This window comes from Oncorhynchus keta, chromosome 9, assembly GCF_023373465.1.
Source record: "Oncorhynchus keta strain PuntledgeMale-10-30-2019 chromosome 9, Oket_V2, whole genome shotgun sequence".
NCBI lineage: Eukaryota > Metazoa > Chordata > Actinopteri > Salmoniformes > Salmonidae > Oncorhynchus > Oncorhynchus keta.
In genome coordinates this window covers 26,097,291-26,111,190 of record NC_068429.1, presented here as the reverse complement: position 1 = coordinate 26,111,190, position 13,900 = coordinate 26,097,291, and the positions used below count along the sequence as shown (strand labels likewise).

General features: G+C 42.0%; 1 protein-coding gene across 14 annotated transcripts; it reads left to right on the top strand.

The window, feature by feature from the left end:
• The first annotated feature begins 3,915 nt into the window (after positions 1-3,915).
• Positions 3,916-11,851, top strand: aggf1 (angiogenic factor with G patch and FHA domains 1). Of its 14 annotated transcripts, none has more exons than XM_035775768.1 (16): positions 3,916-4,035; positions 4,122-4,183; positions 6,464-6,672; positions 6,785-6,884; positions 7,004-7,227; positions 7,497-7,628; positions 7,709-7,909; positions 8,800-9,229; positions 9,460-9,571; positions 9,738-9,789; positions 9,879-9,980; positions 10,058-10,229; positions 10,389-10,468; positions 10,794-10,921; positions 11,059-11,158; positions 11,386-11,851. In XM_035775768.1, the coding sequence occupies exons 3-16, from the start codon at positions 6,472-6,474 to the stop codon at positions 11,599-11,601; spliced, it is 2,250 nt and encodes a 749-aa protein (XP_035631661.1). In that variant the 5' UTR covers positions 3,916-4,035; positions 4,122-4,183; positions 6,464-6,471; the 3' UTR covers positions 11,602-11,851. The 14 variants fall into 14 exon arrangements, with proteins under 14 accessions (XP_035631661.1, XP_035631663.1, XP_035631662.1 ...); XM_035775770.2 differs by having other exon boundaries at positions 3,949-4,004; XM_035775769.1 differs by having other exon boundaries at positions 4,008-4,026.
• The last annotated feature ends 2,049 nt before the right edge of the window (positions 11,852-13,900 follow it).

Here is a 13,900-nt window from a genome sequence, read left to right as displayed (position 1 = left end):
TTATCAACAACCATCACTCCTGTGTTTCAATGGCACGTTGTGTTAGCTAATCCAAGTTTATAATTTTAAAAGGCTAATTGATCATTAGAAAACCCTTTTGCAATGATGTTAGTGTAATATTTGTGTTGTGGAGAAATGACCAGGCAGGAGACGGGAGTACAGTTAGTTTTCGTTTGGTCAAAACCCCTCGTGCTCTACAGTTCCCGGCACCCTAGTGCCATGTGCACATGTATTAGGTGTAGTAACGTAACACTGCCGTAATATATTACTGCTTAGTAACAGCATAGTAACTAATATAAACAGATGTAGATCCCAGATACTACAGTTAGTACAGCTGAAAACTTTTGTCCTGATTAAAGAAGCGATAAACCTGGCCTTCTTTAGACTAGTTGAGTATCTGGAGCATCAGCACTTGTGTGCTCCATTACAGGCTCAAAATGACCAGAAACGAAGACCTTTCTTCTGAAATTCGTCAGTCTATTCTTGTTCTGAGAAATTAAGGCTATTCCATGGGAGAAATCCAGAGTCGCCTTTCACTGTTGACGTTGAGACAGGTGTTTTGCGGGTACTATTTAATGAAGCTGCCAGTTGAGGACTTGTGAGGCATCTGTTTCTCAAAACTAGACACTCTATTGTACTTGTCCTCTTGCTCAGTTGTGCAACGGGGCCTCCCACTCCTCTTTCTATTCTGGTTAGAGCCAGTTTGCGCTGTTCTGTGAAGGGAGTAGTACACAGCTTTGTATGAGATCTTCAGTTTCGTGGCAATTTCTCGCATGGAATAGCCTTCATTTCTCAGAACAAGGATAGACGGACAATATTCCAAAACATGCACCTGTCACACATCCTGTTTGCAATAAGGCACTACAGTACAACTGCACAAAATGTGGCAAAGAAATGTACTTTATATCCTGAATACAAAGCATTATGTTTGGGGCAAATCCAACACATCAATGAATACCACCCATCATATATTTTGACTGCATCATGCTATGGGTATGCCTGTCATCTGCAAATATTGGGGAGTTTTTAAGGATAAAAACATTATAGAGCTAAGCACAGGCAAAATCCTAGAGGACAACCTGGCTCAGTCTGCTTTCCAGCAGACACTGGGAGACAAATTCACATATCAGCAGGACAAAAACCTAAAACACAAGGCCAAATATACACTGGAGTTGCTTACCAAGACGAGATCGAATGTTCCTGAATGTACCTGAATGTACCTTGAAAATCTATGGCAAGACTTGAAAATGGTTGTCTAGCACTGATCAACAACCAGCTTGAAGAATTTTTAAAAGAATAATGTGCAAATATTGTACAATCCAGGTGTGCAAAGCTCTTAGAGACTTACACAGAAAGACCCACAGCTGTATCTCAGCCGAAGACTCAAAGGGTTGAAAACGTATTTAATCAAGATATCAGTGTTTTATTTTCCATAAATATGGAAAAAAGTTTATTTCCACTTTGACATTAGAGTATATTGTGTAGATCATTGACAAAAAAATTGACTCAGGGGTATGACTACTTATGTAAATGAGATATTTCTGTATTTCATTTTCAATAAATGTGGAAACATTTCTAAAAACATGTTTTCACTCTGTCATTATGGGCTATTGTGTGTAGACAGGTGAGAAAAATATATATTATTAATATATATATATTTAATCAATTTTGAACTCAAACAAAATAAGGAATAAATCAAGGGGTATGACTACTTTCTGAAGGCACTGTATATATATATATATATGTTACACTGTTTGGATTTAGGTTCCCCCCAAAAAAGCTCAAATGATTTCAATGTCGGAAAAATCCCTGCACAACATGTAACATCCAAATCAAATCAAATGTATTTATATAGCCCTACTTACATCAGCTGATATCTCAAAGTGCTGTACAGAAACTCAGCCAAAAACCCCAAACAGCAAGCAATGCAGATGTAGAAGCACGGTGATGCAGTGATGCAGTTCTACACAGTGCCAAGTGTATCTGGACCACTGAAGTGTGGTGAATTAATTTGACTAGGAAACAGCATGCAGAATCCTGATTTAGGGAAACTAAAAGCTGTTTACGGAGTAACACCCATAATCTACACACTTCTGCTGTCTGGGCAGAAAACAGAGGGATTAACACCCCATAGTGTGGAGGACAGGAAGGGATTGAGGGAAAGATGGAAGTATGGAGAGAGGGAAAGAGCCAAAGGACACAGGGGTGGAAGGAGATAGGGAGGTATGGAGGAGTATGCACATGTGTGTGTGAGAGAGATAGAGAGAGACAGATAGAAGCCAATGTGGTAGGTACCTGGCTGTACGTATCTTGAAGCCCCTTGAACGTTCAGCAGCAATACAATAAGGTCATCACTACGCCTGGAATGAAAATACCAATTAAGGGAGTTGGAGTCCATTAAATCTAAAGGTTTGTGCATGACATGAATCATTCATCATCACACTTCCAGTGTGTGTGTGTGTGTGTGTGTGTGTGTGTGCGTGTGTGCGTGTGTGCGTGTGTGTGTGTGTGTGTGTGTGTGTGTGTGTGTGTTCTCCCCAGCTCTCTATGCTTCCTACATTATCTCCACCTGTATCATGAGTCAACTAATTAAGCCTGTATTTCCATTAAATTAGAAGGCGGCTGACTTCTTCCTCTCATGGAGTAACAGGAAGTCACATTCATTGGTGTGTGTGTGAAGCCCTATTCTGACGGGATTACTTTTACTGGGGGAAGTTGGGTGCAAGAGCACAAAACACCACATCCTTCATTTTAGTTCTGTGCGAATCTGCCATGTCAGTAATTTTCACATGGTGGGAGAGTAATAATTCCAGCCAGAGTAACCTACTGTTTTTCTGCTGACTTCAAGGTCCTCTGATAATACTTATCCTGTGCAAATTTTCATCCCTGTGTTTTTAGGGGTATAACAGCATTTAACAGGTGCTGCTCACAGTTTGGTAAGAACATGGGAACAAATTGATGCTTAAAACAAAGTGCTAATGCACTTGGCCTACAGATGAATGATATGTTTTGTCATATTATCTTTCCCCTTGCTTATTTCTCTTTTAAAACATTAAGAGGATAATATTGTGCCAAATACATCAGTTAATTAAATGTCTGCATACAGTTAATGGGTATTATTGATATTATTTTGACTTTCTCCAAACTGAAAGCCAATATAAGGCTATGCCTAGACAAGTTGAAATATCTTCACACTTAGAACAGCCTCCAGGCATAATGGTACATTTTATATGAGAAAAATATATAACAGGAGGCAGTTTGTTAAAACTAATCCCATCAGACCATCCTCTGGAAAAACAGACATGCTATGATAACAATTACATAACCAACATTCTAGTAACACAAGTAGGTTGTGGATAGGGCTTATGACTCTTCATTAGGGGCCAGGCATGATGTTACTGCTGCTGATACTTTGATTTGGAGAGAACATGTTCTTCATAGGAGTTAAGAAAAATAAGTGTGTCACTTTTAATGGAGTTTCTCAACTGTAGGCCCACTTGGTGTTCATTTATATATACACACACACATTGTGTACATTTGTGTGATTTGTTGAAGTTGTTACTATGGAGACAACACTTAAAAAATGAATTTCCTAATGTTTGGATTTCGAAACAGTCAAGAGCTGGAAAGCAATGCTTGGCAGAGTTTCCAAACAACACACAATAACTGCAAACATTTTGCTAACAATCTCTACAGCCATTCTCGTCATGACCCCTGCTGGTCTGTATGTGGAAGTATTTATTGACAGTAAATTGAGTGCAGTTGTATTTACATTTCTACAGCATAACATGTTTTGACTGATAATCGATACCATCACATATTTTTGAGAACACAAACCTCTGCGATACATGCATTTTTTTATTCAACCAGCGATAATGAGTTATTTACAAATACTCGACCTATTCAAACTCCAAACCACGAGTGGCGCTCTCAGCCAGCTGTGGCATCTTGTACGGTGGATGATAGAATGACGTTGGTTGAAAAAAATGGCGGCCACGGTCGAGGTGGATTGTAAACACATCAACTGTACCAATTGTAACTTTCTTTATTATCAACAAAACATGTAGTCGGGTGTGTCAGCAATGCATGGTGGTTACAAGATGTTTATGTTCAACTTTCAGGTTGATATTCTTGGCGGAGAGAAACGAGTGCGTTCGTCCAAGCGAAGAAAGCAAACGAATCGGTAAGACCATTCACAGCTAACGTTAGCAGATAGCTAACGCTAGCGTACCATATGAATGAAGGAGCAAACTCTCATTGGAACTTAACATACTGGTTTCATCCTTGTTTGTCCTTCTGCCGTTGGTAATTTGAGACAATACCTACAGCAAAATTCGGTCTGTGCGTGGCTCTCACGGTTTGTTCACACCTGAAGCATGCGTATTGCGTACATGGTGTTCGCGCATGCGTCAGGTAAATTAAAATGACAGTTTATTCAACATTCTGTTGAATAAAGCCCACCAGAAATTATGGTGATAACTAGGCTAGGTTTTCCATAGTACCTAGACCTACCCTAGCCCTTGATCATGACTCTCTGTTCCATTACATTATACATGCCATTGGATGAAGGCGTCTACTGTATGCTCTGTCTGAACATTAAAATACATCGCTTGCAGTACGGTTTTGGAAGCATTAGGCCTTTATCTTTCATATCAGCTCCAGCTCAACATTCAACACAATAGTGCCCACAAAGATAATCACTAAGCTAAGGACCCTGGGACTAAACACCTCCCTCTGCAACTGGATCCTGGTAAAAACACATTCCATGCCTATCCTCAACATGGGGGTGCATGCTTAGTCCCATCCTGTACTCCTTGTTCGCTCCTTGAAGACACATACCAAAGCACGCAACAGAATGACCAATACAAGGGTTGAAAAATGTCAAGTTCAATTCGTAACGCAAGTTCTTTTTTAAATTTCAGTTGGAAGGATTTAACCATTTGCAATTATATCTACTTATGATAAGGTAAAAGGTTTATGTTTTGGTGTCCATATGATATAGTAAATACGTTACTGTTCAAAAGGTTAGAAATGTCCTTGTTTTTGAAAGAAAAGCTTTTTTTTTGTCTATTAAAATAACATCAAATTGATCAGAAATACAGTGTAGACACTGTTAATGTTGTAAATGACTGTAGCTGGAAACTTCTGATAAAAAAAAATGAATGTCTAATTAGGTAGGTGTGCCCATTATCAGCAACCATCACTCCTGTGCTCCAATGGCACGTTGTGTTAGCTAATCCATGCTTATCGTTTAAAAGGCTAATTGATCATTAGAAAACCCTTTTGCAATTATGTTAGCACAGCTGAAAACTGTTGTGCTGATTTTAAATAAGCAATAAAACTGTCCTTTAGACTAGTTGAGTATCTGAGGGTTCGATTGCAAGCTAAAAATGTCCAGAAACAAATAACTTTCTTCTGAAACACGTCAGTCTATTCCTGTTCTGAGAAATGAAGGCTATTCCATGTGAGAAATGAAGGCTATTCCATGTGAGAAATGAAGGCTATTCCATGTGAGAAATGAAGGCTATTCCATGTGAGAAATGAAGGCTATTCCATGTGAGAAATGAAGGCTATTCCATGTGAGAAATGAAGGCTATTCCATGTGAGAAATGAAGGCTATTCCATGTGAGAAATTGCCAAGAAACTGAATTTCTCATACAATGCTGTGTACTACTCCCTTCACAGAACAGTGCAAACTGGCTCAAACCAGAATAGAAAGAGTGGCAGGCCCCGGTGCACAACTGAGCAAGATTTGAAGTACATTAGAGTCTAGTTTGAGAAACAGACGCCTCACAAGTCCTCAACTGGCAGCTTCATTAAATAGTACCATGCAAAACACCTGGCTCAACGTCAACAGTAAAGAGGCGACTCCGGGATGCTGGCCTTCTAGGCAGAGTTCCTCTGTCCAGTGTCTGTGTTCTTTTGGCCATATTAATCTTTTATTTTTATTGGCCAGTCTGAGATGAGGCTTTTTCTTTTCAACTCTGCCTAGAAGGCCGCATCCCGGAGTCACCTCCAAACACACCAAGTCCAAACACACCAAGAAAGTTGTGAAGAGGGCACGACAATGCCTTTCAGCTGCACCATCGAGAGCGTCCTGACCGGTTGCGTCACCGCATGACCGGTACATCACTGGGGCCAAGCTTTCTGCCATCCAGGACCTATATATTAGGCGGTGTCAAAAAATTGTCAGACTCCAGTCACCCAAGTCATAGACTGTTCTCTCTTCTAGGGCATGGCAAGTGGTACCGCAGCACAATTCCTATACTGTGTTGGAATTGTAGTTCACATGAAGCAGTCGTGGGCGAAGCTAATGGCCGAGATCTGTAGGGAGAAAGCAGAATGCTGCCTAGAGTTTGAGAGCTGGCCTATCCTTTAATGCATACCAATATAGCAAATAATAATGCTAGCATATGGTTATAGCAATCACTTTACACGTTGTAACCCTGTGTGTCAATGACAGCCGGAAGTATGGCGACAAATGGAGAGAAGGCAAGTGGAGGAGAGGAGGGGTCGGATTCCGAGGTGGCTGAGCTTCGCCAGAAAGTAGAGTCTCTAAAGCAAGAACTGAAAAGCTGCACAAAAGAACTGACCAAATTACAGAAACAACTGACCAAGTCTGAGAGTCTTCAGAAAAGCACAGAAGGCTACAATGAAGACTTGAGGAAACAGGTAGTTACCAAGAACAATCTAGCCATCATTAAATAAGTATATGATATGCACAAATGAGTGAATTTACAACTTACGGTGCTACTTTTTTCCTTAACATGATTTGATACAATAGGTCAACAAGCTTAGTGCAGAGATTCATGAACGAAAGAAAAAGGCGAAAGAGAGAGCTGAAGCTGAGACACAGACAGAGGAATATACCTGGTCAGAAACTGGTGAGCAATGTAACCACCACCAATTCCCAGGACCAGCAGTTTGGGATTGATCCAAATGAATAATTTGATTATATGTTGCTCCACTTACAGATACATTGATCATTCTGTGTTATTTGCAGATTATTACAACTACTACTATGGAGGAGGCTACTACCAGGGTGATGGTGTGACTACAGACACCCAGGGGACCGTGACACCTGAGGGGCAGGAAGCCACTGATGCCTCAGAGATGACAGCTGCAGAATCAACCACTGACACAGCTACAGACATGACGACAGACAACGCCACAGCGATGATTACAGAGGTGTCTGTAGAGGGTGGTATTGCTGCCGTTCAACCAGAGGCGAGTTTGATTACCGTCCCTCCACTCAATCTAGTCTGACTGAGGACAGTGAGGTGTCTCGTCTTCCAAAAGACTACCTTTTTTTTGCGCTGATCTTCCTAACACGTGACAACAATCACTCCTTCATGGGCCGTGGCTAAAGAAGACTATTTGAAACATGATCATGATGTCTATTTGGAAGAGCACAAGAAATACTAGAAGATCGATGACCGACACAGTGCAAAAATGGTTTGGGAACTTTCTTTCTTTACTTGTGTTTGTTCCAGCAGGAAGTGGATACGGGCTCCATAGCAGACATGCTGAGAGCCACAGCTGAGCAGGCCATGACACAGACTGGCTTTGTGTTTGATGAGACCACAGGGATGTACTACGACCACAGCACTGGCTTTTACTACGACTCGGTACTAAACCACCCACACACACGATCACTATGTCATTATTTAACACTCTTTTTAATTGTGTCACTGTCTCCCTCCCCTAGGCCAGTCAGTTGTACTATGATAACAACACAGGCATGTACTACTATTACGATGCAGAGAGTGGCAAGTACCAGTTCCACTCCAGGATAGAGGTTCCTACTGTACAGCCTGTCTCAGAGACCAGCCAGGTGAAAAAGAGCCTAGACAAGAAAGGAAGGAAGTGGAAGAAAGTTCCAGAGAGAACCGCCCGTCAGAATGATAAGGTGGGTGACCGTTCCAGAGATGAACCAGAAACACTACAAGAGAATTACAGCAAATTCATAAAAATAAAAAAAAGGATTAATAAGGGATAATTGATATGTTTTAACTAGCTAAACATTTCTCATTGTTGTATACAACTGACTTGTTATCCTTACTGTTTTTGATTTGTGCTGACATGAGGCTCCTGAAGCATCTCACCTTCAGTAGTTTAGAGATTGTAATTGACTTCTTAGGATCCATTTTAAACATGATCTATGTGGTCTCAGTTGTCAAATACTTGCAGGGGTGATTTTAGACTTTCTGCAGCAGCTATAGTTTTGTTTTTGAGTCTGATATATTTTTGTCAAGTACAGGGTTTTGGCTATTGCTTGCAGCTGCTGTTTAGTTGACTGAATGCTATTCCTCTGGTCATAGGTAGAAGACGTGACTAACTCACTGGCTAACATGAAGATTTCCTATTTCTGGAACTCAGCTTCCCGTAGAGGTACACGTCTCACATAGATACTTAGAACAATTCTTTAACAGCAGAAAGACCCCCATGCAGACATGAGGTATAGCCAACACAGCTTTGGTGCAACAAAAAGTCAGGTTTCAGAGCTCAGGGATTTGGCCTCTTAGTCTGGTCAAGAGTACGTTTTTGAGGATCACTTTCATTGTATTGCAGCTTGAGTCAATACATTGACTTTGCTGTGATGCGGTACAGGCCTACTGTCTTTGAGAACTGAGACCCATATCCAAAAAGGACCACAAAACAATACAGGGAGGTTTTGATGCAGAGACCTCACTGTCCAAATTCCTAGAAAGCCTATTGTGTCCTGTGTCTGCCAAGGGAGTTCTCTGGAGATGCTTCAGGTGCATCCTCCCCTCTGATTTATTGCCTGTCTGCCGACAGGGCCTTGTAAAGGAGGAGCTGGACCTTGATGAGTGGATGGAGCGGCGAATCCCGAAGAGGGGCACAGGCTCGCGCAGGCATAGGGGCCGGTCTCTTACTCCAGACACTACTCTGCAAAAAAAACGCTCCTTGAACACTCGCCAGGCGAAGAGTGCCGAACGCTCGTTGAAGAGGAAGAAGAGGAAGGACGGGTTGCGCTCCGATGATGCGAGCAGCTCGAGGAGGAGGAAGAAGAAGAAGGCTAAATCAGATAAACTCATCAAGAAAAAGAAGAAGGCTAAAGCAGCGTCTGCATCGCAGAGTGATGACTCGAGTGGGAACAATGATCCTGAGGAGGGGGAGATCACGGAGTCGGAGAGAGAATGGAAGTCTACCTCTTCCTCCCCTCCCACCAAATACAGCTCAGAGTCAGAGATAGAGAGTCAGGAAGGTGAGAGGCGAGGACGGACACAGTTTAGAGTTATTTAGCCTGTCAGCTTTCTATGCACTTTTCGCTGGGGTTTCTTTAAAGGTGAAGGCAGAATGAAACAAAGCACTGTGTCAAAAGTCTAACATCACCTGATATTTGTTCATCTGTTTTCCTAAATGTTTCCTGTACTTAAAATATTGCTCAGCAGAATTGTCATGTCAGTGTATGTGATAGTGTGTATGTGTCCCCAGTTGCTGAGAAGGTGTGGCCACCCTGCGTGAGGGTGACAGTGGTCAGATCTCCAGTGTTACAGACAGGAACACTCTTCATCATCACAGCTGACTCTCCAGCCACCATTGGCAGGTCAGTACAGCGCTGTCGACTCTGCTTTGTTTCGATTGAATGGCCCATGCGTGGTCAGTTTGTCTATTTAACCACCAGGGGGAATGAGAGCTCACATCATTATTTCTGAAATGAAGTTTAAATTTTGAGGTACTGTTTTCACATAAGTCTTATCTTATCTTTTCAGGGAGAAGGATATGAACCATGCCATTAGTATATTTGAAAAGGGAGTCAGTAAGGTATGACAATTTATTTCATTTATTTGTTAGATTCTGTAGGCCATCAAATTAAATCTTGATGGGTTCTATATATTTTATTTAAATCCCAGCTCCATGCAGAGGTGTACTTTGACCAGGACCAACAGTGCTATATGCTAGTGGACCAGGGAAGTCAGAACGGAACTGTCCTCAATGGCAACCGAATCCTACAGGTGGGTCAGACACGCACTCACTCACACACCTTGGTTGGAAAGTGAAGTAGTAACAGGATTGTTTTCCCTCCCATCAGCCCAACGCTAAGTGTGATCCTTGCCCTCTGACCCATGGGGATGAGGTGAAGATGGGAGAGACTGTTCTGTCCTTCCACATCCACGCAGGGACAGACACCTGTGACGGCTGTGAACCTGGACAGGTCATGGCTCACCTCAGCAAACACCAGAGGAACCAACCACTACAGACCGGTAGAGAACAACCTGATTAATTTGCGGACACTAATGTGTTGCATCCGTCTTTGTACGTTGTCTGTATAAGACCGAACACCAATGCAATGCTTACACACTTAGCTACCCATGCCACACACATGGCCCAGTCTCTAACTAGCCAGATGTGTTGTTCCTCAGGTCCAGCTCCAACCAAAGAGGACAAGGAGCTGCTCCGACAGAAAGAACTGAAACAGATGAAGGTTAAATATGGCCTGAAGGTAAGTGACTGGTTCTCCACCACCACTACAACTTCATCTGTTGTCCCCGTCTGCTGTTTTATTACTGCTCAATAAGGTTCATTGGTAATCCTTTTTTGGAAATGTCCTTGTCAATCAGATCTCCACCTGCCTTCTCTGTGTATACAAAGATGTTATCTGACAGAAGTTTTCATCCAATTAAACTGTTCTGTTTTTGCTCAAGCAAGTCTTGTTGAAATGTAAGTTACTAGAGACTGAGCAGTCCCATAGTTTACCTCATTTCCTTGTCGCTAACAGCAGTGAGTATATTACTTTGTTTAGTAAGTGTCTCCCTCTGTTCCAACAGAGCGCTGAGTATGAGGAGGATAAAGCCCTGAGGAACCCCAGGTATGTGGACCGGGCCGAGTCTCGCCGTCAGACCGTGGGCAGCGAGGGAGTCTTTCAACGGGATGACGCACCTGCCTCTGTACATGTGTACGTAGCCATCTGATTGGTTGGGTCATTGTGTGCCACGTATGCACATGTATATAGTAAGAACTAGTGGTTCCCACGTCCTAGACTGTTCTGAAGTTGTCTTGTCTCTTGTTGTACTTGTTTCCCTCCTTGTCCAGTGAGATCAGTGAAGTCAACAAGGGAAGGAAGATGTTGGAGAAGATGGGCTGGAAGAAAGGAGAAGGCCTGGGCAAAGATGGAGCTGGAATGAAAGACCCGGTAATCTTAACATTTCCCCCTTTCTGTTGGAGTTCTCCTAGTATTCCCAGTTTTCAGAGATGGGAGTTTTTCTGTAGTATTTAACTAGGGATTAATGAATAGCTATAGTTTTAAGTTGACCGAACTTCACACCAGTATCCTCCACCTGTTGTGATTTCATCCCAGTTCTTTCTCACTTTTCTCACACATCTGATCTGATATTTCCAACCATTCTGGTTTTCCCGTAGATCCAGTTGAAGGTCCGGAAGTCCCAGTCAGGCTTTGGGGCAGGAGCTGCTGTGTCGGTGGACGAGGCTGGGACTCTGAGTAGGACCAAGACCCAGAGGAACTGGGAGAAGGCCAGGGAGCGGTTTAATGACACATGCCAGACAGAGACACCCACAGTAAAGAAGGAGCAGAGCCCAGCACCCAAACCCTGGGTTAAAGGAGAAGTGGCTGAGTGACATCCAATGTTTCTAGTCTATATCTCAGAAAGGCCAGTCGCCCAATCCACCATGGAGAAGTGGGTAATTGACTGCAGACAGAAACACAGGGTGGTCTAATTGCATTATCTTTACTGACTGAATCCACTTCTTGGAATGAGGATGGAGTGGAGTGAGTATGGTGCTGGTACTCAGATTTTATTCCAACCGCAATAAAGTGGCATAGCGCCATCTGTCCAGTCATTCAAAACTGTGCAGTGTGAACATTAAATGCGTGGCGTTTTTATTTTATCTTTATTTAACGAGGCAAGTCAGTTAAGAACAAATTCTTATTTTCAATGACTGCCTAGGAACGGCTCTAAGCACTAGGCTACCTGCTGCCCAAGAGAGGGATGGCGCAGAAACAGAATTGGGTTCTGCCCAATTTAATATGCTAAAGAACCTTGTTCCTGCAAATGTGTGACATGTCTTACTCTTGAAGAAAAACGAATGTAAAGCAACAGTTTTTTGAGCAGCCAGTGATATCCACTGAAACTACAATCCTACTTAAAATGTTGTTTGGATTTTGTCTGCAGTACAAAATGTAATTATTTTAGGCCTTTATTTAATTTCATATTACATTACATAAAGAAAGTGAATCAACTCCTTATTTCAGGGGGTGAAGAGCATGCTAGATAGCTAATATAAAACGCACGTGCACTTTTCCATGGCCATAACAAGCACCAATTTCAAATCCGGCGGCACTAGGACTGCGTGGACACAATTCGGTTGCACGCCTAGAAGCGGACCCGAAAAAGTTTCTCTGAAGTTTAACTGACTTCAAAATCGGTAATTTCTCGGGTCCCCGGCCATCCATTCCTCAATTTGATGGAGACAACGACCGAGAACCGCGGATGCAGTTTCGCGCTTTTCTAGACCGAAATTAATCATCCCAATTTTTACCACTTGCAAAGGACATAACCCAGGTTCAAGAAATGAGTCGGATGTCGACAGTAGAAAGTGAATTGTCCAATGGACCGCAAAAGGTAAGGCAATTTGAGTTATTAAAGATGAAGAGAACACAATGTTGTACAAGTACACTATTCCGACACTACAACTTGATTAGGCCATTTCTATCATGCGACTTCAACCCATGACTGGGGATTTTTATACAGGCCTACCACGAATTGCCCTTGATAAGAAACTTTGCTGATATGACCTAGACATTAATTTGGTGAGTTTACGTATAGTATTTTATCTAATGTTATTTAGCTTATTTACTATAGGCATCCATATGCATAATTGACTTAGACAAGCTCCATATGACTAGACTGACGAATTAATCTGTCATGATGTGAAGAATTGTTCCCCTTGGCCTGATTTGGTGTTATACACTAGCCTATGAGAAGAGTTTTGCAGGAGATTGCAGTTTCACTAATTATTGGGACAGAGGGGACCCTTGGGCTCAGGTTATAGGGTGGCTTGAAGTTAAATGCCCCCCCCAGGGTTAAACGCCCCCCTCCTGTAATTCTCACAGAAACCACTTTGTCACCCAAGAAAATGCTCAACAAAAAAATGTAATCTGTCTCAACTCTTTAAATCAGTACAACAAAACGATTGTGCTACATTGATCTAACATACAGTACCAAAAGTTTGGACACACCTACTCATTCAAGGATAATCAACACTATGAAATAACACATATGGAATGGAATCATGTAGTAACCCCAAAAAAGTGTTTATATTTTATATTTGAGATTCTTCAAAGTAGCCACCTTGATGACAGCTTTGCACACTCTTGGCACTTGCCTAGTTAAGTGAAGGTTAAAAAAAAAAACGTTTTTAATCTCATCCAGCTTCATGAGGTAGTCAGTCACCTGGAATGCAGGCGTTCCTTGTTAAAGTTAATTTGTGGAATTTATTTTCTTCTTAACGCGTTTGAGCCAATCAGTTGTGTTGTGACAAGGTAGGGGTGGTATACATTAGACAGCCCTATTTGGTAAAAGACAAAGTCCATATTATGGCAGGAACAGCTCAAATAAGCAAAGTGAAACGACAGTCCAAAACATGAAGGTCAGTCAATCCGGAAAATTTCAAGAACTTTTAAAGTTTCTTCAAGTGCAGTCGCAAAAACCATCAAGTGCTATGATGAAACTGACTCTCATGAGGACCGTCATAGGAATGGTTGACCCAGAATTACTTCTGCTACTGAGGATAAGTTCATTAGTTACCAGCCTCAGAAATTGCGGCCCAAATAAATGCTTCACAGAGTTCAAGTAACAGACATCTCAACATCAACTGTTCAGATGAGACTGTGAATCAGGCCTTCATGGTCAAATTG

What these genes read in the sequence shown, in the direction of transcription:
- aggf1 (XM_035775764.1), top strand. Translation starts at nt 4,087, where the DNA reads ATGGTGGTTACAAGATGTTTATGTTCAACTTTCAGGTTGATATTCTTG. An exon ending in TCTCCAGCCACCATTGGCAG is followed by an intron (nt 9,572 to 9,737) that starts GTCAGTACAGCG and finishes TTATCTTTTCAG; the next exon opens with GGAGAAGGATATGAACCATG. An exon ending in GCACCTGCCTCTGTACATGT is followed by an intron (nt 10,922 to 11,058) that starts GTACGTAGCCAT and finishes CTCCTTGTCCAG; the next exon opens with TGAGATCAGTGAAGTCAACA.